Source organism: Rhagoletis zephyria, unplaced genomic scaffold, assembly GCF_001687245.7.
Source record: "Rhagoletis zephyria isolate East Lansing unplaced genomic scaffold, Rhagoletis_zephyria_1.1 Rzeph_scaffold_00279, whole genome shotgun sequence".
NCBI classification, from domain to species: domain Eukaryota; kingdom Metazoa; phylum Arthropoda; class Insecta; order Diptera; family Tephritidae; genus Rhagoletis; species Rhagoletis zephyria.
Genome location: NW_016157363.1, coordinates 38,904 through 66,766, shown reverse-complemented (window position 1 = coordinate 66,766; position 27,863 = coordinate 38,904). Strand labels below are relative to the sequence as shown.

At 37.2% G+C, this 27,863-nt stretch overlaps 3 protein-coding genes across 4 annotated transcripts; 2 read left to right on the top strand and 1 right to left on the bottom strand.

Moving 5' to 3' along the window:
* Positions 1–12,283: 12,283 nt before the first annotated feature.
* Positions 12,284–14,347, top strand: LOC108358630 (uncharacterized). Of its 2 annotated transcripts, XR_001846805.1 has the most exons (5): positions 12,284–12,581; positions 12,656–12,853; positions 12,925–13,128; positions 13,181–14,001; positions 14,051–14,347. XR_001846805.1 is itself a non-coding variant. In XM_017610069.1 (4 exons), the coding sequence occupies exons 1-4, from the start codon at positions 12,452–12,454 to the stop codon at positions 13,843–13,845; spliced, it is 1,197 nt and encodes a 398-aa protein (XP_017465558.1). In that variant the 5' UTR covers positions 12,284–12,451; the 3' UTR covers positions 13,846–14,071. The 2 variants fall into 2 exon arrangements, 1 of the variants encoding a protein (XP_017465558.1); XM_017610069.1 differs by having other exon boundaries at positions 13,181–14,071.
* Positions 14,033–16,180, bottom strand: LOC108358631 (uncharacterized). The gene is made up of 3 exons (XM_017610070.1): positions 15,705–16,180; positions 15,428–15,627; positions 14,033–15,343 (listed from the first exon to the last, which is right to left on the bottom strand). The coding sequence occupies exons 1-3, from the start codon at positions 15,883–15,885 to the stop codon at positions 14,747–14,749; spliced, it is 978 nt and encodes a 325-aa protein (XP_017465559.1). The 5' UTR covers positions 15,886–16,180; the 3' UTR covers positions 14,033–14,746.
* Positions 16,181–17,619: 1,439 nt separating this feature from the next.
* Positions 17,620–21,594, top strand: LOC108358629 (uncharacterized). Its single transcript, XM_017610068.1, has 2 exons — positions 17,620–19,834; positions 19,928–21,594. Exons 1-2 carry the CDS (start codon positions 19,541–19,543, stop codon positions 20,069–20,071), a joined length of 438 nt encoding a protein of 145 aa, XP_017465557.1. The 5' UTR covers positions 17,620–19,540; the 3' UTR covers positions 20,072–21,594.
* The last annotated feature ends 6,269 nt before the right edge of the window (positions 21,595–27,863 follow it).

Below are 27,863 nucleotides of genomic sequence, written 5' to 3'. Positions count from 1 at the left end.
GGTCAATTTGGGGACATATGTGACACTATAGAATTGTTTTGTCTCAGTGTTTGCTACTGCGGAAGTGTTATTGTGCTGCTTGTTTATTTTCATGAGTGCCTGTTCAATTAAATTTTTAGTCATGTGTATCGGATAGTTGTTACGTTTGAGTATCTCATGTATTTTCCCTACGTTTTCGTCTCTAAACCTTTGGTGACTTATGGTAAGTATTTTCGTAACAAGATTTCTCGCGGTGTTGATTTTGTATTTCAAAGGTTGAGCAGATAGGAAGTTTATTATGCGTCCCGATGAAATGGGTTTGGAGTACCAGTTAAGTAATATTTTCTCCTTTTCTCTGTGGATACGAACGTCTAAAAAGGGTATGCTGAGGTTTCTCTCTGTTTCCATTGTAAATTGCAGCTTTTCATGATACTTGTTTAGAGTCTTTAAAATTATTTCTACGTCGTTTCGTCTAACAATTGCAAAGACGTCGTCCACATATTTCACTATGAGTTTGATTTTTATATTATGCAGCCCCTTTAGTTCTGTTAAAGTTTTATCCAGTAAATTTCAACTCCTCACAACAAATGTGATTGTCATATAAAATATGTTTGTTTTTGTCTAATGTTTTATAATTGTAAAAATGTTTTTGTTGTTTTTTCAAAAAAGATTTCCGCCCCTGAAGAAGCTAAGAACGTTAGCGAAACGTTGGGCATAAAGTGAAGCAGAAACCGAGAGTTTTCACTTGCACTTGCACATGATAGATCAACCAAGCCTACAATAACATTAAAAATCTATACCAAATTGATCAGCATACAAAAGAAGAATATATTATCTATAGTTTAAAAAAAAATTCCAAACAGTAGAGCGACTTCTCTTCACTAGTTAGAAAATCCAACAAATTGCCAATGTAAAAATATCAAGAACTCGTCCCTCCGTTTCCCCCTACATTAAATAAGCATATTTTTCTTAAGTCGCATACTGGGACGGAGCGAGAATTAGGACGACAAATAAAAATATGTTTACTTCATATGTAATTGACTGATTTCAATGAAACTTCGTACATAGGGGTTTTCGAGGTCACTGATTACTAGGGCTCGGAATATCATGCACTAAAAAATCGAAAATATGCGCATATAATATGCACTAACAATTACAAAAATGCACTATAAAGAAGTAAAATATGCAATTCAAAATATTCTCCTAATATTTTATTGCCGGTATGCGCATATAATATGCACTAACAATTCAAAAAAATGCACTATAAATAAGTAAAATATGCAATTCAAAATATTCTCCTAATATTTTATTGCCGGTACAAATATAAATAACACATGTATTTTCACAGGAAAATAACATGCTTCAATTATTAAAGGTTTTGTAAGTAGCTTTTTTTCTAAAATTTGACACTCCTAAACACAGGGATAGTTTTTGGAAGCACGTCAATCACACTTCTTAAAATGGTAGCTAAATTCCACAAAAATGAATGGTGGTATTTTAAGACAAAAATTATCTAATTTAAACAAGCTTATATACATCGAATATAATCCCTGATTGTTATTAAAAATAAATATTTCTATGTATATGGGCAAATTTAAAAAACAGGTACCGTTTGTGTTATTTAGCTTTATTTTCACTGTTGTAAACTATATCAAGTTGGTTGCTTTTAGATATAAAGCATTGACGCATACTTGAAGCCTCAAAAAAAATTGGATCAATTTGCTGCATAACTTTTGAATTATAGGTGTTTAAATTAAAAAAAAAAAATGAAAACAAGTGAACTTTTTATGTAATTTTTAAGAGGGGCACAATTAATTGTGTCATAACTTTTGAAGCACACCATATTATGATTTGAAATTAAATGGGCATTTAGCACTTATGTTTACACTTCATATGTAGTAGGTGAGAAAAGTGTGCATTAAAAATAAAGAAATGGCAAGTAACTCAAAGTCTGTAACTCCACATTTCTCAATTTTCAAAATTTTCGGTTTATCGCGTATAAGTTTTGAATCATTTAATTTTAAGAACTTTTTAAGTATGTATTGTATTCTACAAACAATTACGAATAATTTGATACCTTAGCAAGAGGTGTGCTTTCAGAATAAACTAACTTTTAAAGATAAAATATTCTGCGATCTTGAGCGTAATTTTTATTCCAAAAACAATTTAATTGAAGGCACATTTGGAAAATACGCCTAAACGATCTAAATCTTTCTATAACTACTAGTCCCTATAAAACTACATATACCTGTAAAATGCTTCAAAAAAATGTGTTTCTAGAATTGTGTAAAAACCCTGACTTACTACTTTTAATGATGCTCCTTTTAAACGGAATATTTCGAGCGTGGTATCAAAGCAACTTTTTTTCGACAAAGGTTCTGATAGTTGCTCTTACTTAACTGGAGCCTTCTAAATTCAATGGCGTCCTCAGTTTTACCTTATTGGCTCCACTTTTCGAGATAGCAGTGCTTGAAACTTTGCTTAAATTTTAACTATTTTATAAAAAAACACCCTGTGTTTTGAAGATAATTTACTAAAATTTTGCACATAACCGTTTTTTAAACTAACTGTTCCATAAAATCATCGAAATCGGTTCAGTAAAACTTCGAGCTCCCATACAACTGATTGATCAGAGACGTTGTTTTGCGCTATAACTCCTCCAGTTAAATAGGTAAAAATTAAGTATAGGTTCATATTAACATATAGCACGCATACAATTTATTATTCAGATATGAAGTTAGAGTTATAACGCAAAAACACATATCTGAGTAATCAGTTGTATTGGAGCTATATGTTAATATGAACCTATTTCGATAATTTTAAGGAATGCAAAATTTTAGTAAAATAACTTCAAAACTGTCCTTCAGTTATTATTAAAATAGTTAAGATTTAATTTCAGTTATTTATAAAATAGTTAAAATTTAATCAAATTTTCAAGTACCGTTATCTGGAAAACCGGAGCGAATCTGGTAAAACGGGGCATGCCATTGAATTTAGAACGTCCAAATCAAGTGAGTTAACTTTCAAAATCTTTACTCAAAGTTTACAACTTGAACAGCGTAATTGGAACCCAGCTTATTCTTTTGTTTTTAATTTCATGTTTATTCCTCGTCTAACTTTTGAAGCACTTGATTAAAATGAATTACACTTATATCAAGGCATAACAAGGTAGAAGTGATTTCGACATTTCTCTCTTTTGAACTGCGACTGAAATGTCAACTCTTAAGTAAGCTGGGATCCCACGATTGCCGCAATACACCAATTATTGCCTCATTTTATGCTCCAATCGTGTGATTTCACAATACATTGACTCATGCGACAATAGAGGCCAATATTGTGCTTACTGTGCCCAATCAAATACGGCCCGTGTGCGGCAATCGTGTGATAGCTCGATTGGCAATCATGGGGCAATGAAAATTTCAAAATTGCGGCAATATTTATTGTATTCTTGTGCGGCAATTGAAGTGAACAATACACATCAATATTTAGGCTGTTTATTAATAATTTACTTTTTTGCTTCCTTATGTGTCCAAAAATCACTGAAATTTATATCCTTGTTTTCGGAAGCAACATAACTTTTAATTTAATTTGTAGTGAAATTATAATTTTTCTTGAAGTCCGATAACGGAATCTTTGCCGCGATATATACCACCACAAGCAAAACTCATACGAGAAGAATACGAAAGGTATTTTATGTCACCAAATGGCGGACTGCCATGACAGTATAAATTTATTAAAAAAAAAATTTTAAAGTTCAATACAGCCCACGACAAAGCAGTAGAACCTCAACATTTTGACCAGTCTTGACTATTTTTCTTCTACTTATTTAATCTTCATTATTTTCGTATAAAAGTATAGCTCATTGTCTAACAAAAACTGCATAAATCCAAATTGCAAGCTTTATACAAAAATTATAAAAATTTCTTAAACTTTTGAACACAATCCTACGGTTTATAATTTGGATTTCTAGAAAAAAGTGGTTATTTAGTTTTGTAGCTCATTAAAATTTAGTACAATAAGGTGGAGGTTTGAAGTTGCTAAAAGATCCTGTTGATTTTTAATAATTTTTTTAGCTGACGGTATTATGCAATTTCTTCTCTGTAAATTACTTTGTAAACTGCAAAACAAAATTTTTTTCTAGAAACCCAAATTAAAAACCATTGAATTGTGATCAAAATTTTAAGAAATGTTTATATTTTTGTATAAAGTTTGGAATTTGGACTTATGTGGTTTTTACTAGACAATGAGCTATGGTTTCATAGGAAAAAATTAACATTAAACAACAGAAGAAAAAAGTCAAGACTGATCAAAATGTTAAGGTGCTATCTATTGTTGCGAGCTGTACATATAATTATAAAATTTAATTCCAAACATAAATTATGTAAATTCGCAGCTTTCATTTAAACAAACATAACTCTTTTGTACCAATTTTACTTGTAATGAATAAAAAACATCTACGTAACAAAATTAAAAAGAAAACTGTTGCAACTTGAACTCCACATAGCACGTTGCAGTTATCGTCGAAAAATAAAAAAACTATACAATCAAACTTCTAAATAAATGCGTGAGTTTTCGTTGGGCACAAGTTTTTGCCTCTTTGCTTTCAAACAACAACAAATTTGCACAAAATGAGCCCGCAATATACAAAGCAGATGCAATTGATTTATTTTTTTTTTATTAAGAATACGGCATTTTTACACAACAGAGAAAAAAAAAGAATTTAGAGGTCAGCCAACACTTTATGGTCACAATAGCCGCATGCTCGAACAATCGTGTGATAAGTTTGTGTGACTGTACAGAATTTGATTGGGACAATTTTTTTATTGTGCTCCAATACAGCATAATAAAAATTGTTCCCGATTGGTCCATTTGCGGCAATCGTGGGATCTCAGCTTTAACCCAATACTATTCAAAATTGTATTTTTTTTTAATTTAAAATTTCAATTGTGTGACTGATTTTTAATTCATAATAAAATGAAAAGGAATTACGTGCGGTGCGTTGTGTTTGCTAAGAGCCAGGGCCCAATTGCACCAATGACTTATCATTTATCACTTTACAACTTTTAGATAAGCCTTTTTATTGAAAAGCAAAGTTGATAAGTGTTGCACTTTTTACTTATCATAAAAAACTTATCAATTTAAAAAAAAATTAATAACTGGCATGTTTTTTGGATAAGTCGATTTGATAACCATTGCACAGCCAATTTCTTTTGCTTTTCAAATAGAGAACTTTTCCAATAATGTGCTTAGCTAAAATGATTACCGTTTCTCAATGGAAAACGAAAGCTTAGCAAACTCATGTGCGATTTGATAAACATTTTCAATTTATCTTTTTTTTCTTACTATGTCGCGCGCACAAAGCACAGCCAATATACTAGCTGTCTTAAAAATTATTAAGGAAAAAAGCAAGTCCGTATTGACTATGTATGTTTACATAAATAATTAAATTTTTCTAAATTAAGGATTATTTATTTGGATCTTTCCAAAATAACTCAGTAACAAAAACACAAAAACCACATTGCATTAATTAAATGATTTCCGTACCGGTTAACAAATCATAGTTCCATCAATGCTCCCTGCGTCTTAAGGAAATTCACCAATGTTGAAAAATTTTGTGGCAATATTTTTCGTAAATTCCCGCCAACAAATAGTTTCATCCATCAATTTGTTTATCAGGGCATTTGCCACTCGATGGATTATTGTACATACCGCTAATTTGTGAACCCCATGCATTTGACCAATTCCATGATGTTGGCTACCATTACCTAATTAGTGCAGAGTCAATAATAATTGCTGTAGCGGACTTAAGCCATTATTACACCCACTGTTATATTGTAGGTCCGCTCCAATTTTTAATAAAATTTCTTCAATTTGGCTACGAGATAGCCGAAATTTTTCTACTACATCAAAATCTATACTGTAGCTGATTTTTTCTTTTATGACACGCCTTTTATTATTTGCAGATTTTCCTCCTCTAATAAATTTAATAGTTCGAATCGAAGCATTTTTTGTGTCAATATTTTATCGAATCACGTGTTAGAGCTTAAGTTTTAGATTGTTAAGGTATAGTTGTATTATCCTTTTACAATAAATAAATAAATAAATTCATTCAGACTGAATAAATGTAACTTATCACTTGTATGATAGGTAAAATTACTTTTAGCAAAATAATGCTAAAGTTAGCAAAATGAAAGATGATAAGTGATATATACAAATTTTTGGTGCAACGAAATGCTAATAAATTTTGATAATTTGCATAACTTATCACTTATCCGCTAAAGCCTTTTCGCCAAGCATTTCAAATTTTGGTGCAACGCTTATCTATGATTTTGAGTGATATTTTACTTATCAACACTCATTTGAGTGACTTTTCCTTATCATGTTGGTAAAACACAAAACTTTGCGTAAGTTCGATAATCTGCTAAAATGCTAATGATAATTCGTTGGTGCAATAGGGCCCAGGACAACAAACTTGTGCGTTATTTTAAATCTCGGAATTGTCAAGTGAAGCGACAACGAGGTTCAAATTGCTTCGAAGATTCATTAGGAGACTCTTCACGTGTGCGCGTGACTTTATTTGATGCCCATCGCAGCCGAGTATTTCTAAGCGGACGCGTTTGTTGCCAGGTGCAGGATGTATAATACCAAATATGAAAAGAAAATCCCCCATTCATATACATGGATAGACCAAATTTCAAATGGTGGTCTTGTAAAACCTAAACCAAAATTCCTTGTCAACATAAATAAACTGAAAATAATCTTTAATAAATTTAATCGAAAGAAAATTTCGAATTGCAAAAATTTAATAGCTAAATTATTGAAGTTAATTTCTGATTTAAATTTAGATGAATCGAGCTTTTTTTTAATTTCTAATATACTTAAGAATTAAGTATTTGAGTAAAAGAATAAATGCTCAAACAGATTGGGATAGTAAAATGCAAGAAAATTATTAAAACTGTTTTATAAATAAGTGTGTTTCATTTAGTGTGTAATTTTGTGAAAATGCAATAACTAAAACGAGGCTGATTCTAATAAGATTTTATATATTTTTTTATTTACAAAAACTTTCATTTCAAAGATATTGAGTTTTATCAAATGTGGTAAATATATATTAAAGGGTTAATTTCTTTGTTTACATTTTCTGACATTACAGTCAGCTATGAGAGAGCTCGACTGAATTGTCACTTCTACCTTGTTGAATATGCCTTGACTTATATTACTCGATTTATTAAGAGATTACGAATAAAATGATATCTAAAACATAGGTGTGCCCACAAATTTAAAAATTAATTTATTTTTTGAAAGTGTACCTATTTTTTAGATTTGCTCATATGTATGCCAAACTTTCGTACGTCAGACGGCGCATAACTCGACAATGAATGGTCCCCTATGAATTTTTTTTTGTTGTATTTGTTTTCCAGATGATGGATATGAAGAAGCTATTTGTTAGTGGAAAACGACAAATAAAAACATTTGGAGCTTACGTTTTTTTCGCGGTTATGGCTCGATTGCTTCGAATATGGTAATTCGATTTCTTTGATGTTGCACTGTTAGTGTGCTGGGGAGATTATACCACTGTCAGAGTATTAACCATTGGCTTACACAGTCACGATTGGCGATTCGTGCCGGATGAACTCAGGAAGAATAAAAAGAACACACAGCTACTGAACGACTGAGACAGGGAACGTGATCTACATCTTCAAATGAGAAGTACCGTAAGTGTGCAATTGCATCTCGGCATTGATTAAACCAAGCTGTCGTGTGTTACTATTGGGTCCATGGATGCGGGTTGCCAATATTATATTGCGTGAAAGTCTCATTCGGAGACGCCAGGATTGTGTTGTGGAGGGCAATACCTAAATACCTTCGTTGACTCATTTACCAGAACGCGCGCTTTACTTTACAGGGACTTGGCAGAGTCAGGAGGTCTCCACGAATATCGACAAATACATTTCGGCATTTAAGGGAATTTTGGGTCTTTAGCCTACATTGAATTTCTGTAGTCTAACGATTCTCATCCATTTTGTCATGTTGTCTCCAGCGAATGAAGAACAAACATTTCTTCAAATTTAAAAAGTAAAAATTTCACTACTAAAAATTGAAAGATGTTCTTAAAACCTGAAAAGAAATATCACTGTTTTTGTTTTTAGGAGTAGGGTGGGAGTGTCATTGATAAAATTAGAGCGAGAGAAAGTTTTCTTTACAAATCCTTTCATTATTGAATCATGGAAAATAACGAAAACAATTTAATTCAAAATACAAAGCATATTATGTATAAAATTAGTTTATAACCAAGCAGACAGTTACAATCTTGTGTAAATAGAAACATTGATAGTTTAATAGTGGTTCAGTTGAATGGTTGGTTGGTTTAAGTGGATTGTCACTGGTGACTTGGTGACAAGTAACTACAAAGTTTGCCATTTTGATTCCACAACTCGAACCACCTACAGTCATTTGGCGGCTTTAAGGAATTTCAGTACGTCAAACAGAGAGAGGCCGCTGCACTCTAAAACATTCCGCAGGAATGGCTTGCCGAGTGTCTTAAGCCTCATCCCTTCGAGAGCAGGACACTCGTACAGAAGTGTCCGACTGTCTCTTTTGAGCCAGGGCCATCGCAACTGCGACAGGGCCTGTTGAAGGGCAATCCCATCCTTTCGACATGTACCCCAGGGCCAGTACCCAGCAGTAAGTTTGTAGGTATCTTCTTTGCTGATTCCCAAGAGAGCTTTGGTTTTATGTGGGTCGTAGGACACCCAGAACTGCCGGGTAATCCTATACGATCCTCTACGGTTTCACCTCTGCTTGGTCTTCAAATGATAAATTTCGGTAATTTTTTCGTGGGACACATTCAGTGCGATGCCGCACCTTGCTAGTTCGTCCGCTGCCTCGTTTCCGTAAATGTCCCTATGTCCCGGGACCCATATTAGGGTAATTTTGTATTAGATAGAGACATACGCTAGCTCTCTCCTACAGTCTTCCACTAACTGAAATCTAAAAAATATAGAAGATAGTGCGTTAATGGCCGCTTGACTATCCAAGAAGATATTCAGATGAATATTTGGGAAAAATTAAAGGTAATTTTTTTGTCAAGAGATTTCGCATTAAATTTAAATGATTATAAATAACAAAAAGCAAAAAATATGCAAAACTCATATGCATTTATTGTAAAATTTATCAAAATTTGCACAATAAATATCCAAGAACAGGTATTTTTGCAAAATATGCAAAAACATGCATTTACTGCAAAATAGGCAAAAATATGACGATTGAATGCCATTTTAAAGGAAATTCCATAATTCGTAAAGATAACTTAACCATTTCCATGTGAAGATGCCCAGTAAAAACATGCATTTGCATAAGATTTCATATCAGATTAGATATCATATTAAATTTTCGAAATTCAAATCGGCAGATCAATATGGCGAACGAATAAAAAAAAAATATAGATTATTATGAAAAATGGAATCCAGGGGTTTTCAGGGTCACTGATTACGAAATCGATATTATATTTTCAAAATTCAAGCAGCCAGCGATTAGCGATTAAAAAATTTAATCATTAATCGTACAGTTAATTACGACTAATTAATTTTAATCGTCAAACGCGCTTAACATTTTAATCGGATTAACATTTTGCCAACACATACTCACGGAGAAAAATGGACGTTTTTGGAAAAGAGGCGTAGCACCTCCGATACTGACTGAAAGTTTCATATTGCATATCTCTTCAAATGTTTGGGTTAAAGTACTCAAGCTTGGTATGGAAATACATATGTATGTATTTGTGTGAAACTAATACCATACTCATGGAGAAAAATGAGAGTTATTGGAAAAGGAGGTGTGTCAACTCCCATGCAAATTGATTGTTCTATGCTGCATATCTCTGGAGGTGTTTATTGCAGAGGACTGGCACCGAGATGTGTATACAAAATTAATTCCATACTCATGGAGAAAAATTTGAGTTATTCAATAAGGGGGCATGGTACCTCCCGTACAAATTTACTTTTTATACTGCATATCTCAAGAGGTGTTCATGGTAGAGTACTGGGACTTGGTACTGTAAAATCAATTATAAATTCATGGAAGAATATTAGGGTTATAGGAAAAAGGGGCGTGGCACTTCCTGTACAAATTGACTTTTTCTTGCCACATATCCCTGGAAGTGTTTGTGGAAGAATACTGGAACTTGGTATGGAGTTGTGTATACAAAATGTATCAATTGCTCATGGAAAAAATGTGAGTTATTAAAAAAGGAGGAATGTCGCCTCCCATGCATACTAAAAATTTCTTAATACATATCTCTGGAAGGATAGAAAATCTCTCGAATTATTTTAAATCTGTTATGGGGATTTATTTTATACGTGCCGTACTGACAGAAAAAAATTTATTTAATGGAAAAGGGAGAGCCGGGTTCGGCCTTATAATCTAAAGCTCTCATGATGCATACATACCTCTTGAGGCATTTGCTACAGTAATGAAAAGTGGTATTTTATCAAGGCCAGTTTACTAAATTTGAGTTGGAAATATTAGAACCCGCCGTGGCACCTCCAAGAAGGTTACACGTTCACGCGAGGTATCCCTGGAACCATTTTAAGGTAAACTTAGAGGGAGTGATGTATTTCGTATGCCTAGCGCGCAGACGAGATTTTATAATTTCATAGTTTTAAACGGCCTAAATACCTTAACTCGCTTAAAAAATAACGAGCTATAAGAAAATGGGCACAGAAATAAAATATAACATCATTAAATTATTTTTCATATTTGTATAAAAACGTGGGGTGAAACCCGCGGGTATAAGCTAGTATGTACATAGTTTTTAAATTACTGATGTCAGATTGAAATACTACAAACGCAATTTTACTATAGTTGGGCCAATGGTTTCGCGAAGATAATGATATTTGTGTTTAAAATTTACTATCGCGCGGTTATACATATAACAGCGTGGGCCGGAAATCCGATTTTTCAGAATTTTGATTGGTAATAGCAAAAATATGGTTCATTATGCTCTAAAACAATCTATGTGAAAGATGACAATTTTTATCTTAGGCTCGCCCAAGTCCATCAAAATTCAAGTGCTAAAAAATGTTTTCCGAGCTTACTTTGATTCTCTACAAAAAAGTTCCATATGCCAAATTATGTAGGACTAATACTTTCAAAGACAATTGCAATTTTAGTAAAAAAAAAATGTGTTAATTAATATCTTTATTAATTTTTATTTTTTGAGCATATTGAACATTGATGGACTTGTCCTCTTTCACCAGCCCTTTGCACATGATAAAAAAGAAAAATGGTGGATGGAGACCGTGTAGCGATTTTCGGAGACTCAACGCCATCACCGAACCCGACAGGTATCCGTTATCGCACTAACATGACTGCATGCATACTTTCTACGACTGAACAACGTTTTCTACACTCGAACTTCGCCGCGCCTATCATCAAATACTTATCATCAAATAACCGTCTGCGATAGCAACTAAAACGTCATTTAGCATGCACGAGTTCCTGTATATTTGCTTTGGACTAAAAAATGCTAGTAAAACCTTTCAGCGATTTATGGACCGAGTTTAGATGATATCCTAGTTGCGAACCATCACAAGCAGCACTTGCGGCTGGTGTTCAATAAACGCGAACACGGTGTGGAGATAACTCAAATAAATGGGTTTTAGGGAAATCCAAGGTGAATTTTTTTAGGATTCACCGCCAATAAAAATGGAATCTTACCTCCTCAAAAATATCAAACTACTAGAGAGAGTGTGCGACCTGCGACGTTTCTTAGGGATGACAAACTTTTTAGAAGGTTTTTTCCTAAAGCAGCAGAGAGGCATCTAGCACTCTGTAAATGCATCAAAGGTAACAAGAAAAACGACGTTTGGGTGAACTCGAAATGACGTCTAAACGAAGTCGTTTTTTCCATACAAACCGCAACGTCGTTCCGACTTCGTTTTTTCTCATCGAATCGAAATCGTTACGACGTCGCACATTATTAATTAATCCCAACGGTTTTTTACCCTCCATTCCCGCCCAACCGGCACGAGGGGCGCAGTCCGCATGGCATGCGGAACTTTTGTTTTTAGTTTTTTTCTTTTTAGTTTTTCGGTGCCGAGTAGTGGAAACAGGAGTTTGTAAGTGTCGAAATCTAAAACTATTCAGCTGCAGAATCAAATTCATCATGGTTATACTAAAGATAGTATTTCAATTATGCCCGTATGATACTACGTTTTTTTCTTGTATTTCGAGTGTATTTTACGCTGTGTTTTGAAAGAAAGAGAAGGTCACATACAATTTCAGTACTTGTGTAAGCGAGTAAGCATATACCAAAAAACAAACGAAAAACTAACGAAAAACAAACTAGGTTGTTAAAAACAGTCCGGCCAACTTGTATTTCGTTAGGTTTTTTTGACAGATGGCTGTATTTCGTTAGTTTTTTTACACAGCTGTTTGCATTTTGACATACGAGAGATTTTCTAAGCATACAATGGAAATACAAGTTTTATCTATTGCAACAAATTGTTTGCTAAACGCTGCTGCCTTAATACAGCGTAGGAAAAAGAAAAAGACTAAAAAAAAATATTCTGCGCAATGGCTTTTAAAAAGAGAACTGGAAGGTAAGTTTCGAATTCCACATTTTATACACATGTATATAGTTCGTTTTTGTAATTATCAAAAATACTTTTCATAGGATTTAGCCATAAACTGTTAAAGGAAATTGAGTGCGAGGATTCAATCCTTCACAAAAATATCTTAAGAATGACTCCAGCTCAGTTTGCATTCTTATTAGAAAAAGTACGCCCCTATATTAGCAAGCAGGATACAAAATTCAGGAACTGCATAGGAGCTGCGGAACGGCTGCAGCTGACATTGCGATATCTATCCACTGGTAAGATATAATATTTTCTTGGTAATTTTTAGTACCGACAGACATATGTATGTACATATTTCCAAAATTAGGTGAAACCCAAAGGTCACTTCAATTGCCGTTCCGAATTCAGCAGTCAACCATTTCCAGAATTTTAAAGGAATCAATTCCCGCAATATATTTGGCGTTAAGGGAGGAGTATTTGAAATTCCCTGCAAGTGAGCAAGATTGGCGTGATATTGCAAAAGACTTTTATCAGATGTGGGGATTCCCGAACTGCATCGGCGCTTTAGATGGTAAACTAACAATTAACACTTTTAAATTCACTCAACTGATGAAACGTCTCAGGAAAGCATTGCAGAATACTGCCAGTGAGGAAAGCAGGATCTACGTATTTCAATTACAAAGGATACCATTCATTTGTATTGATGGCAATCGCTGATGCCCACTATCGTTTTATTTATGCTGATGTCGGTGTTAATGGGAGAGTGGGTGATGCTGGAATTTGGTTGAACTCGGACCTGAAATACGCTATTGAAAAAAATGAAGTACATATACCAGCCCCATGCACGCTCCCTTTCATGTCAACTCCCTCGCCTTTTGTGCTTTTAGCCGATGATGCCTTTGCTCTAAAAGACTACTTAATGAAACCTTACTCTCATCTAAGACTATCACCAAGCGAACTTAAATACAACAACATACTTTCGAGGAACAGGCGCGTTGTTGAAAATGCTTTTGGCATTCTTGCGAACCGTTTTCGAGTTTTATTTTCACCCATCCATCGCGCTCCAGCTGCAGCCATTCAGATTGTATTATCTTGCGTATGTGTGCACAACTTTTTAAGAACAGAAAATGTGAAAAAGAAAACTACGTTTGACGCCATTTCCGAAAGTGAAATAGATGCAATAATAGATAACAACTATACAACAACCGCTTCTGAAAGAAATGCGTCAAAAAGGAGCGCTGAAGAAATAAGAAAAACTTTCGAAAACTATTTTTCTGCGGTAAATTAAAATATCGTTTCATTGTTTAAATAAACCAAAACTTTTCGTGTTGGAAATTTTCCATACTAGTAGAAGCAACAATTGGTTTATTTGGTGATTAAATAAATGAGTACAATGTCTTCAATTTATGTACATACCTACTAGCTAATACCTGCCTACTTAGCGGTGCACCGTGAGTAGTACAAACACTGTTACATTTTTGATTCAATTAGAGCAACCAAATATTTTAATGAAAGTAATAATAAGGTAAAAAAGTGGTAAGAATAATCAAAATACATATTCACTCGGCAAAATAATAACTCTGCCTCCTTTCGTAAAGTTTGACTATTTTCCTTTTGTTTATTGAACTTTAATAATTTACTTATAAAAATACACCCCATTAATTAAAAATCTTTAAACTTGGCAATATGTGGTGCGTTTATAATTATGACACGGGATGTATAGTTAACTCTACAAACAAAACCATATCAATAAAACTTTTAAACTTTAAACGAAATTCAGGAAAACTCATCAAAATTTCGATTTTTTTCTTTTAAATATTAAAAAGAAAATTGCATGTCTGTGTAGATGTGTAATTTTTATGTAATAAATGGCAAATTTCAAGTGGCTTAAGATCACCGTTAATTTTGGGTATTGTTTTTTTTAAGCTGAGGGCGCCGCAACAACCCATTTTGTTTTTGAAATACTTAAAAGGAAGTTCGAAATTGTTATGTAATTTTATGCATTTTCTTGAATTTTGTTTAAAGTTTAAAGCTTCTAGTGATATGTGTTTGGTTGTAGAGTTAACTAAAGTTTTATAAATAAGTTATTAAAATTCAATAACCTACGGAAAATGGTCAAAACATGACAAAAAGGGACACTCCTATTTTTGTCTATGAGTGTACATACATACATATAAATAGTCATTGTGTTACATAAGCCCATTCCGTTTCAATTGCTCACTTTGCAGATCCATCAAAATGTCATGCATTTGTTTCTTCGCTTTGAGTTGCAAGTCGGGGTCCAGTTTTACAATTTCTTCACCCATGTATATCCCAAAACTGTTTGCCTTTTCGTCAGTGTTATTTGTTTTTGATGCAACATGAAAGGCATTTGTTAAATTTTGTGATGCTTCGATTAAAGCAGAGGCGTTTTCATCCAAATCATTATTAATTTTTGTTCTTCGTTTTCTTGTTGCATGGACCAACTTTCTAGTGCTATTGTTGTTATTGTCATCAAACCGACCACAGTTTTGCGAAGTAACCAGAGGTGGAGTTACAATCTCATCCGATATGATTTTAATTGGTGTTGCATCACTATTAGTGTCTTCTGTAGAGATGTTTTTAGTATCTTGGAGCGACTGGATACTGCTGTTACTTGTAATTGCAAGAGGGGTAATTGTAATGAACTCTGTGTTGTCTTCGATGAGTGAAAAGGATGACTCTGAGTCAAAGCCTGGATCGAAACATTCTGCAGGCTGCAGTTGCTCCCCAAGCTTACGCGATGGATTGGGATCAGGGTCCAGGTTCTACAAGAGAATGAAAATATTAAGCAAATTTTACGTAGCACGCGAATCGACGCTTTGCCCGGTTTCACACAATAAAAGTCGTACCTGCAAACTCCACTTATTAAAATTATTCACTGATGGTGTATGCTCATTCACATGTTGTAGGAATTTCAAAGCTTCATAGAACTTCCAGCTGGTCTGTACGTTTTCGTCTCCGCCGGCACCGCTTCTCTTTGCCTTGTCCATCCTCTGCTTCTCTGAACTGAAATATGACTTGATGTTGCACCACTTGTGCGTAACTTCATCTTTAAATACATATATGTATTATACAAACATATAATATATCTTTTAGTTATTACATGTGAACTTGCTAAAAACTTACCGTATTGAAATGGTACATTTGCTGTGAACGTTGAGTTCATTTCATCCACCAAAGCGAGCCAAAACTGCTGCTTTTTATATTTGGGCTTATATGATGGTAGCATATGATTCCATATATATTCTGCACCGTGGACTTTTTCAATTAAATGGAATGCGTAGTTGTCTCGCCACTTTAATTTCATTTTTATTGTTACAAAACTGTTTTACATCAATTTTAATTTCGTTTATTTGAATTTCGGTAATGAAACGTCAAAACTCAGCTGTTCTTCACACATAATTTGTCTTTCTCTAACACATTGCCGAATAGTTTTTGTAATTTGACTTTCGTCAGTTTTTTTGTTTATACTTCAAATGAAAAATACAGGAAAAAAACGTAGTATCGGTAGTATACGGGCATTATAGAGAGTGGAAATGACAGTTTTCTTTATAGTAAAAATCGAGTCCGATATATCAAACTTGCTGGAATGAGAGTTAAAATCTTGACATAAACAACGGAATGATTCGTTTAGTTCAAAATTAGTTTTGCATGGCTTCAAAAACAGAGGTCGAAAGTGTCTTGACACTAGAGATGGAACATTAAAATTTACCTCAGCCAGGAGGGCCGGGCTATTAATCAAGCCTGTCATTAATTTTACGATAAATATTATACCTAGCATTTCTCTACGACTTGCGAGTGAAGGCAAATTTATGAGCTTTAGACGAAATGTGTAAGTGGGGAGATTTAATCTGAATCCCAGTTAAACTCACGCAATGGAAAAAGCAAGAATTGTTTTTGAATTAATTCAATCCTTTCTGAATGAACTTGGTAGCGAGGATTCCAAACAAAAGATCCGTATTTTAGTATAGGTCTAACTAAAGTGGTAAAAAGAGCTTTTGTAACATAAGTATCTTTGAACTCTTTTGACCATCGCTTTACAAATGCAAAAACGCCTTTGGCTTTATTGATTGTAACATTAATATGATGGTTGAAATTGAGTTTGGAATCCATTGTGATACGAAGATAGACAAAATTGGATACCTGCTCCAGATTATAATTTGAAATTGAATAAACAGCTGGTTGAACTGCCCTTCGAGAGAAACACATAACTTTACATTTTTTTAAGGTTAAGTGGCATATAATTTGCATTACACCAACTAACCGCGTTGCTCAGATCCGTTTGTATCAAAGACCTTTCTTCGATAGAGGACAATGTTTTAAAAAGTTTCACATCATCGGCATACATTAAAATTTTTGAATGTTTTATTATAGAAGAAATATCATTAATGAATATCAGGAACAGAATCGGACCAAGCTGGCTTCCCTGAGGAACTTCTGAAGAAACTTTAATGATGTTGGAAGAGCAATTATTAACAATAACTTTTTGTGTTCTATCAGAGAGGTAAGAATATATCCATTGAAGAAGACTGGGCGGAAAGCCAATTAGGTCGAGTTTACGAATGAGTAACGAGTGACAATCCTTGTCAAAAGCTTTACTGAAATCGGTGTATATTACGTTGGTATGAGCATTTTCTCTAAAACCGTTTGAGACATGAGCTGTAAACTCCAATAAATTAGTAGATTTTCCTTTAGAAAACCCGTGTTTAGATTGTGAAATTAAGGAAGATATAGAATATGTCAGCTGATTAACAATAATTGTTTCGAATAATTTGGGGGTAGCGGAGAGCTTCGCTATGCCTCGATAGTTTTCTATAGAGGACCTGCTGCCGCTTTTGTGAAGTGGTATTATGAAAGACTCCTTCCAGGCTGACGGAAAAACGCCATGTTTTAGTGACAAATTGAATAGAGTTGTTAAAGGCTCGCAGATGTTCTGAGCGCAGTTTTTAAGAAAACACGTTGGAATATGATCAGGTCCAGGCCTAAATGACGCTTTTAAGGTTTTTAAATAGTGTGAAACTTCATCGGAAGATATTACTGGAATATAAGCAGAGTTGATTTTACAAAGCTCTCCACTTATAGGGAAGTCTACAGAATAATTGGACCGCTCAATTTCCCATTGAACTTGATCCAGGCTCGAAAAAATCCTTTATATCCGAAAAAGCTTAACAAAGGTTGAAACTTCCTACATTTTGAGAAAAATTTTCAGTAACCGGTATGGGAGGAAGGATAGTCAAGAATTCAAATCGAGTTTGCCACCTCACTCTCATAGCTCAAAGACAGAGCATTCGCATCGCAACTCGAGCAATCATTCTTCAAAAACTTATCAGTTTCTTACCAACATTCCAAATACAAGAGTTTAATGTATCCGAACTCAAGATCGCGGATCTGACCTTTCACACCCCCGGCCAAATTGAGCTAGTATTAGGTAGTGACCTGATCCTACAAATCCTATATATCTAATGTTTGTTATTTTAAATTGGCGTTTGTACAAATATGTCTTCAACGGCAATACCAAAGAATTCTCTTCCGTAGGAAAAACGAAAATAAACTCACGGATTTTGCGCTTAGAACGGTCACCTTCGGAGTTAATTGCGCTCCATATCTCGCTATTCGGACTTTGCACCAGTTAGCAGACGATTCAAAAGCTACTTATCCATTAGCACAAAGAATATTAACGGCAGAAACTTATGTTGATGACATATTATCAGGAGGACACGACCTTTCTTATAGCGTAAACGCGCAATACCAACTAATTCAATGTCTACTATCAGCTGGTTTCCCCCTAAAGAAGATCACCTGATCATCAATCAACTACCTCTAGAAGATATAGAAGTCTTTCTCTGGTCCGACTCGTCGATAGTGCTTGCGACGCTTCCGAGAAGGCGTACTGTGCAGCCATTTACTTGCGATCCCAATCACCCAACTTAGTTTCGTCACATCTTTCCTTTTAAAAAACGAAAGTAGCACCCCTACAAACAGTGACTCTTCCGCGCTTAGAACTGTGTGGAGCAGTCCTATTAGCCAAATGTATTAAGAATGTCATCAATCAACTACCTCTAGAAGATATAGAAGTCTTTCTCTGGTCCGACTCGTCGATAGTGCTTGCGTGGCTTGAAAAACCCCGATGCAATTGGAAAGTGTACGTGGCGAATCGGACTTCACAAATCATCGCCAGTGTTGGAAATCTCAAATGGCGTCACGTATCCATGAACCACAACCCGGCAGATTTGGGAACGCGAGGGTGCAAACCACAGGACCGAGTACAACATTCACTTTGGTGGCACGGACCCGCATGGCTACTCCAACGCCCCAACCAATGGCCATTATATTTTCAACAAAATGTCACCCCACTCGAAGAACGTAAATTAGAAGCTCTACATACTTTAGACAATCAACCAGATATCTTAGATCGCTTTTGATCTTGGTCAAAGGCTTTGGGAGTAATAGCTTACATGTTTCGATTTGTTCATATAATAAAACCATTTCAGTCCACTCCAAATATAAATTATGAATCTTTTGTTATCACTCAAAGAGAATTTAATTGGGTCAAAAGACGCCTTATAAAACAAGCTCAAGAAAGGCATTACCCAAATGAGTTGTCATGTATGTAGTCAGTAGCTCTGCAACAGTCGGCTCGATCGCTACCTTCAGCGCATGTCACTACCCAACGATTCAAGCTATTCTTTATACCTTTTACTTGTCATTATATTTACTCTCAAACACATAATATATAAGTACATACTTCCAATAGTAACCGTTGTTTATGTGTATATACATTGCATATCACACGTACCTAAAACTGGCGACGAGGATGGGATGTAAGAGCACAGCGAAATAAAATAACGCGTGATCACAAGCAGAAATAAATAGTTGGAAGCTACGCAGTTATACAAGGGTAAACTTCAGGGTGAATAAATACGCTGAGGCAGTGAGTTAGCAACAGTCAGTGCAAGAGTCACATGGATGGTAAAGGGGTAAAAATCGAAGAGCCCACAAGTAACAAAGCCGCTGCGACCGAAGGAGTAGGAAAATCAACCGCACAGAAGTCCACAGCTGTGAAAATGTCCGGAAGTGGAAACTTAGAGCCGTTTGATCTGAGCCAGCTTAATAAGTGGTCAACTTACATGGAGCGCTTCAATTTATTTCTACTTGCCAATGATGTGCAAGAGGAAGGGCGTAAAAAGGCAGTTTTTCTTACGTTAGCCGGACCTCCTTTATATGACCTCTTAGCTTCACTGGCATCTCCTAGACAGGTGGGTAACTTAAATTTGGAAGAAATTGAAAAAATATTGACTGACCATTTCTCTCCACGCCCTTCTGAAATTGCTGCATTTTATCACTTCCAGAAACGTGTTCAACATCCGGACGAGTCTCTCAGCAATTACATTGCGGCTTTACGCATTCTGGCTGTTGATTGCAAATTTGGAGAGGCACTCGATCGCAAGCTGCGTGACCGGTTCCTATGCGGAATGAAAGACGAAGGATTGTAAAAAATTCTGCTGGCTGAAAGGGAAATGAGAATGCAAAAGGTGCTTGAACGTGCATTATAAAGCGAAGCAGCAGCCATGAATGCTAGATTAATCCGGTACTCGAGCGAACAAGTCCACTCTGTCAAAGGAAGCCGTCTACGTCACCAGCACAAGAATACAAGCAATAAAGAGGCAACATGCGCAGGCTGTGGAGGTCAACATACACGAAAGCAATGCCCGTACAAGGAAACGACTTGCCATCATTGCGATCTCAAGGGTCATCTGCAACGCGTATGTCACAAAGCGGAAAATTCCTCCAGTTCCAGCTCTACGAACTACGATCATCTTATCGAGATTCAGTCAATCAAATCACGCCTTTGGCCAATCAGAAAAACTCAATTTCCGAGCCGATTAATAGTTATAAATGCCTGTTCGAAGTTGATTCCGGTTCATCAGTGACGATTATGACTGAGGCAACGTTTCAAAAGGTTTGGCCCCAGAAATCGCCGAGATTAGCTAAGTGTAATGTGGATCTCAATGACTACCAGCATAATTCCATACCAATCAAAGGTGTGCTCGACGTATCGATATTGTACAATAATCGCAGAATTAATAATATGCAAGCGGTGGTAGCTCAAATCTCGTTGGCAATAATTGGTTCGAAGCGCTAGGCATACGTATCGAAGGTGTTTTTACTGTCAACAGCAGCGCAGGCATAAACTCAGTACTTCGTAAGTTTGAACACTTATTTTCATCCGAACTTGGTCGATATTCGGGGCCTCCGGTGTCGTTGCAAATTAAGTCGTCAGAGCAACCTATCCGGTTGCCCCCGCGGCGCATTCCCTTTGCGCTTAGGGGTATGGTCGAAGAAGAAATCGATCGCTTATGTGAGCAAGGAATCTTACAGCCTGTGGATTATTCAGATTGGGCAACCCCAATCGTCCAAGTCGACATTAAATCGGGTTATCAAACCAAATTGCTATCAAATACCAGCTATCAGCACACTTCTGGCATCAATCGAAGGCGGATCAATATACGCTAAAATTGATTTAGCACGAGCATACCAACAGTTGATAGTTGACGAGCGATCGGCATTGCTGCAAACGATTTCCACGCAGAAGGGCGCATTCAAGGTGACCAGGCTGCAGTTCGGGATCTCATCAGCGCCTGGAATTTTTCAAAGCTGTATCGAAAATATCTTAAGGAATATTACGGGGGTCCTCTGTTATTTCGACGACATAGTAGTCATGGGCAAATGCGAGGATGAACTAGTAAAAAGGCTAGAAGAAGTATTTGCACGTTTTGATAAAGCGGGACTACGTCTGCGTAAGGACAAGTGCAAATTTGGTGTACCGTCAGTGGACTTTTTGGGATTTAAACTCGATTCCCTTGGCGTCCGACCATCAGTCGAAAAGATCAAGGCAATTCATGAAGCACCATCACCTAGAGACAAAAAGCAGCTACAAGCTTTTTTACGGTTAATTAATTTTTACCATGCATTTTTGCCCCACAAAGCAACAATAGCGGAACCACTACATCGGTTATTAGACAAAAACATGAAAAGGCGTTTAACGAATTGAAAAGGCTTATAGCATCGAACAAAGTATTAGTGCACTACGATGAAAAATTGCCGATCGTATTAACATGCGATGCATCGCCTTACGGACTAGGAGCAGTCCGTAGCCATAAGTTGGCAGACGGATCGGAAAAACCCATCGCATTTTATGCGAGAACTCTATCTAAAGCGGAACAAAACTACGCTCAAATTGATAGAGAAGCAGTAGCACTCATACCGGGAGTAAAAAGTTCCATAATTATCTTTATGGACGTTTTGGGAATTTTCACCACAGAAAAACCAGTACCCACTGTTATTTCAAATCAAATGCTTGGTCGTGCAACACTTCTTAATGCTTATGATTTTAAGTTGGTTCACCGTACTGGAGTGAAAATCGGCAACGCAAAATTTCTAAGTCGATGTCCAGTACCGTCCGAAGTTGACACAACTTCTGCCGAAGATGTTCTGATGATCGAACTATCCGCCAAACCAGTTGTAAGCGCTCAGATAACTGCAACACAAACATCGAAAGATCGGTGTCTTTCAAAAGTTTTAAACTGGGTGTCAGGGAGATGGACCAGTAGCAAAATTAATCGGTCGGATGAGCTGTTTCCATACTATGGTCGACGAACCGAACTATCAGCTAACAGAGGATGTGTAGTTTGGGGCAATCGCGTGGTCATTCCGCCACAATCTCTGAATCTATTTTACACGCAACACATCCCGGTATCGTTAGCATGAAGGCCCTGGCTCGAAGTTATGTTTGGTGGCCGAACATTGATGCAGATATTGAGGCAACTGTGAAGAAATGTACCAACTGTCAGCAAAATCGCAATGAGCAATCATTTTCTGACAGGTAGTTCGGTTTGGGTTCGTAACTATGCTGGAGGACCTAAATGGATTGAAGGTCAAGTCACTGGCCAAACTGGACCTATATCCTACAGCGTACTTCTTAATGATTCGAGAGTAGTGAGACGTCATTAAGATCAGCTTCGTAACCGCACAGTATCCTCACCCGATTCTGAAGGCGTGCATGTACATGACGAATATTCTGAAGCTAGCCTGCTTGAGCCAACTGGAGAAGTAAGGCCCTAGGAGTGATCATGAAACCCTAAGTCCAGCATTAGAATCGGAAAACAATACCGAAGCTTTTACTCCTTCCACACCGGTAACAACTCCTCGCAGATCTAATCGCAACAGGCAGCCCACAGAATTCTATTCAGCATCTGGGTGTTAAGGGGTGTCATGTATGTAGTCAGTCGCTCTGCAACAGTCGGCTCGAACGCTATTCTTAATACCTTTTAATTGCCATTATATTTACTCTCCTAAGTACATACTTCCAATAATAACCGTTGTTTATGTGTATATACATTGCATATCAAGCGTACATAAAATGAGTATTCATAACTAGCGAACAAACGACCAATTTCCAAAAAGAGTTCACTGCTGACATTAAATCCCTTTATCGACAAAAACGGATTACTTCAAGTCAATGGTCGTTTAACAAACTCTTTCCTCTCGTACAGTGAGGGACACCCAGTTATCCTTCCTGAATCCTCTCGATTCTGTCACTTATTTCTTCAGTTTTTGCACAACTAGCTTATGCATGCTGAGCATCAACTTATGATCAGGACGACGAGACAATAATATTTTATTCCTAGACTGAAATCGAAGGTCAAAAACTGCATACGTAATTGCAAAACATGCGCAATCTTAAAGCAAAATTCCAGTTCACAAATCATAAGTGCGTTACCGCCTGAGCGTTCAAATTTCTAATTACCATTTACCTACACCCGGTTGGATTTTGCAGGTCTTTTGGGCGTTAAATCATCTACCTTGCGAAAATCCCCACTGCTCAAAGATTACGTTTGCGTATTCATTTGTTTTTCGACCAAGGCTATTCACTGAGAGCCTTGCTCTGATCTTTCTACGAAAGCATTCCAGGCAGGATTCTCTCGTTTTGTAGGAAGACGCGGTCTTCCACAACGCCTCTTCTCCGACAATGGAAAAAATCGGGCCTTTCAACAAGATTTCAAACGATTCCTCAAGGGATGCTCAGATATTCGATCAAAATATACCCTACATGGTTTCGATTGGCATTTTTTGCCACCAAACGCTCCTCACATGGGTGGACTTTGGGAGGCTGCTGTAAAAAGCTTCAAGCTCCATTTCAAAAGGATTGCGGGAAGTCACTCTTTCACCTTCGAAGAACTGGCTACCTTATTGGCACGTATCGAAGCAGTTCTGAATTCGCGACCACTTTCTCCTATGTCCCATAGTCCCCAAGAGTTGCTAGCCCTAACTCCAGGTCATTTTCTGCGTGGTGCGCCTCTCCTGGAAACCCCAGAACGGTTATCACCTTTCACTACAGAAAAGATGGGAGAAATTAAAGATTCTACACCAACAGGTCAGTCTCCGCTGGAAAGACGAGTACCTGACAGAACTTCGCCAGCCGTATAAATGGAAGTTCCACAAAAGAATCTCACCGTAGGCGATTTTGTTGTCTTAATACCACCAAATGAATAGCGCTTAGGCCGAATAGAGATGGTATATCACGGGTCAGACAATCTCGTGCGCGTCGCAGACGTTAGGACGCAACACGGCATTTTTACGCGACCAATTAAAATTGTGTCCACTTCCCATTCAGTCCAACCTGCCTAGTCAGATTGCAACACACCACACCTAAACAACACTCCACGTTTACCTTAGCTTTATCAAACTCCTATCTTTTTACCGACGATCGCCATCTCTACCATCACCAATCCGCAAGATTCAGGCTCCGTTCGTAAACCCGCCGCGAAATCCGTTGGTACACCAGTGCCAAATGTGCTTCCGATACCATCCATTGCGGTTTTGCAAGGCCTTCCTTGCAATGAATGTCGAGGACCGGATCCAGTGAGTGGAGCGGCATCGTTATTGGAATGGGGACAGCAACACCACACTTTACTGCACCGCGCCGTACCAGGGGAAAGGGTAAATGCCAAGAGGTCATCGCATCCGCCAACGGGTGGGCCGTCGAGGGCAGAGACGTACCGTCAACTTAATGTTGCCATTAATGCATTGACCCAATTACGGGACAGCTTTGCACCGGTGCAACTCGGCCGGTATGTTTAAGGAACTTGCGCTCCCTTAAATTTCCCAAAGTTGTTTGCATCCCTGCACCACTTTCAGCCAAAAGCATCCCTGTTTAGCTGGAAGTTCGAAAAGGTGCACGGAAATCCATTTCCAGTGTTGCCTATAAGGGCAGCCGCCACATTGCCATCTACCTATTTTTGCAAAGCTCTTTTCCCGATCGAGGACTTTCATCGGAGCAACAATCAACTTTACATTAACAATCGTTTTTTGAAATCATTTGTTTCATTTTAATTTACACTAAGATTCCTGTGTAACATGCGGTTACTTCTTTTTACCTCCCTTTTATTAGCTCGGGGTGTAACTATGTAATATTGATGCGCCTAAAAGATGCAGCGATTTCTATTCTCAAGTTACATACCTGATGACAGTACGAATGGAAATTATAATAGCGAGGTTTTAGTTTTTTAAACTATAATTTTATTGTATTCATCTTTAATGTGCACATTTGCATAATATTATTAATTTCATTTCCATTACTTTTGTACAATACATACCAATCTATTCATTCGTTCACATTAATTTCCATACTCGCGTTCACACACTCACATATTCATTATTGTTAATTAGCCGTAAGATTTAAAGTTGAATTAAACATATATACATATATTAAAAACCGTAACCCACAATCTCGTCAAATTCTAAACAGGCAAAAATAACTTATCAAAATAATTTTGTTACGTTTCAGAGCTAAATTAACGAAACAAAACTCAATCGTTAACGTTGAAACGAAATAAATCATCGACCATTAACATGAAACAAAAACGTCAACGAAAAGTTGTTGTTGTATGCCATTGCCAGCCTCCGCTAGGGCAGGCACCTTGTCGTTGGTGCGGGGGCTTAGTCGAATCACGACCAGACCTTATCATCGGGTGGTAGTGTAATCGTGTCTCTACCTCCGGGTACTGTGCGAATGCACTCCATTTCCTATGGTTCGGTCTGCTTGTGAGCGGTGACCAAGAATTGCCGACCCCCTAATCCAGGGTGTTAAGCGACACCGTGCCCATTGGAAGGTTTGCAGCCAGGGGGTTTACCAGACCGGCTGTATTTTAACGGCGCCTTCCTGACACCGGGCCGCTTCAGGGAGTAACGGTGGCCTTGCTGCGGCATGGGGCGCTGCCGTAGTGGACCGTTTGAATTCCACTTTTATGACCTAGACCACTGTGCCTGCTTCGTCGGGTAGGTGGTCGTACGAACAAGATGAACACAAACAAACAAAAACAAAAACAAAACCAAAAACCTATGTCTACGGACAAAACTTCGAGCGGAGGAGGGGATTCGAAACCGATCCCTCTCGTCCGCTCCTCTTTAAACGAGGCGGAATCGACTCGTGGGCAGGGTGGGGCAGCTGCTGCTGCAGGGTGCAGTAAGGGGTCGGAGCCGACCCCTTCGTCTGCACTCGTCTCTGGTGGTGCCGGTGGGAACCCACCGCACCTAGGCTCGGGGTTAGGGGCGCGGGCGAATTCGCTTGCGTGCAGGACGGAGGCAGGGCCGCAGATGAAATCGTCTGCGGCTCTGGACGTAAGGGCAATGGACTGTGTGGCCGGTACCAGCCAAGGACTTGCGGCTAAATCCAGGGGAGACTGGAGGAAGGTTTCGTCGGCCTTATCAGGAGTTTTTATGAGGGTGATCAAGCAAAACCCGGGGCCACCGCCGCGGTGCGAGAGTGCCGGTTGGCACCAGGGTATGTTTAAGAAGGTGGTGTGCGCCGACGAGCGGTCGGCCTCGCTCTACAGGGCGGCAGTAGCGTTGGTCGGGGAGGTGTGGAAGGGAGCCCGACTCGAGGTTGTGGACAAGGGGGACCTTCCCTCGCGTCCGCGTGCTCGGGTCTGGCTTCCCTCGGCACCTTCCCCGCTGAGGGAGGTGGAAGACATCTTCCGTTACTGCAACCCGGACCTTCCAGCGCACAACTGGAAGGCAATCCGGTTTGAGAGTTCCGACGGTGACTCCCGGCAAGCGCTGATGTTGCTGAACACGGAATCTCTCAAGCCTCTCGCCGAAAAACAGGGAGTCATTTACTATGGCCTACTAGACCGACTCCAGGGTAGATGACGAGCCTGTTCCGGTTGCGCTGGCGGGAGTTTAACACTCAAGTCAGGAAAGTTATAAAAAAATATTTTTATATTTTTCTGAGCAAGAGCTCTTTATTTGAATTCGTATAATCTCGAACTCCTTACATGTTTATGCTTACATCTATTTATACCATTTCTACTACTGATGATAAATGGTGTTTGTTAATGGTTTAGTGATTAAATTTGTTATTGAAGGTTGTTTACAATGTTATCATATTCTTTTGTTACTTATGAGACAAACATGTTATAGTTTATCGGTAGGTTGTTTACGTGTTCTCGTGTTATCATATTCTTTTGTTACTTATGAGACAAACATGTTTATTTGTACATTATAGTTTATGTATATATGTAATGTATGTGACCAGGCATGTTAGCTATGTATGTAGTGTATGTATGTATGTAATACATGCAGTATATGTATTAACGTCGTTAACTCTCCCCGGTGTTAAAAATGAAATGTCCTCATTTCGAAGGGCTTAGGTTTTGACATCTTTGTAATTCGGTTAGGTAAGCTAATTCGAAGTTTCTTCGGCGTTTGGTGCTTAATTGTAGTTGTCGATATGTATGTAATCTTATAATTAAGTATATAAGTAGAATTAGTATAAATATTATTATGGTTAAATATAAAGTAAATTTCCAAGGATGTTCTTCAATTGGAATCACTAATTTATACATTTCTTGTATATTGGTAAATTTATAATCTGATTCGGAGTTTAAAATTTTCAATATATTAACTTTTTCGTTTTGATGGGCATGTATTACATTTTTTATTTCCTGTTTATGGTTAATATAAGTTTTATTATCAATAGTTGTATTAAAATTGAATTGGATTAAATGTGGACCGTTTACTTTGAGTCCGTTCCATATGTGTTCATAGTCTATAATAATGTTACCATTATCTAATATTTGTAAGGGAATGTTATTTTCTTGGATAATATTACAGTGAGCATTTTGTTTTAATAATAAAGGAATAGTACAATTATCCTTTGGTTCTTTTTTACAAATATGTGTGCCTACATAGTTTTTACATTTTGATAAGTTGTTGAATGTATTA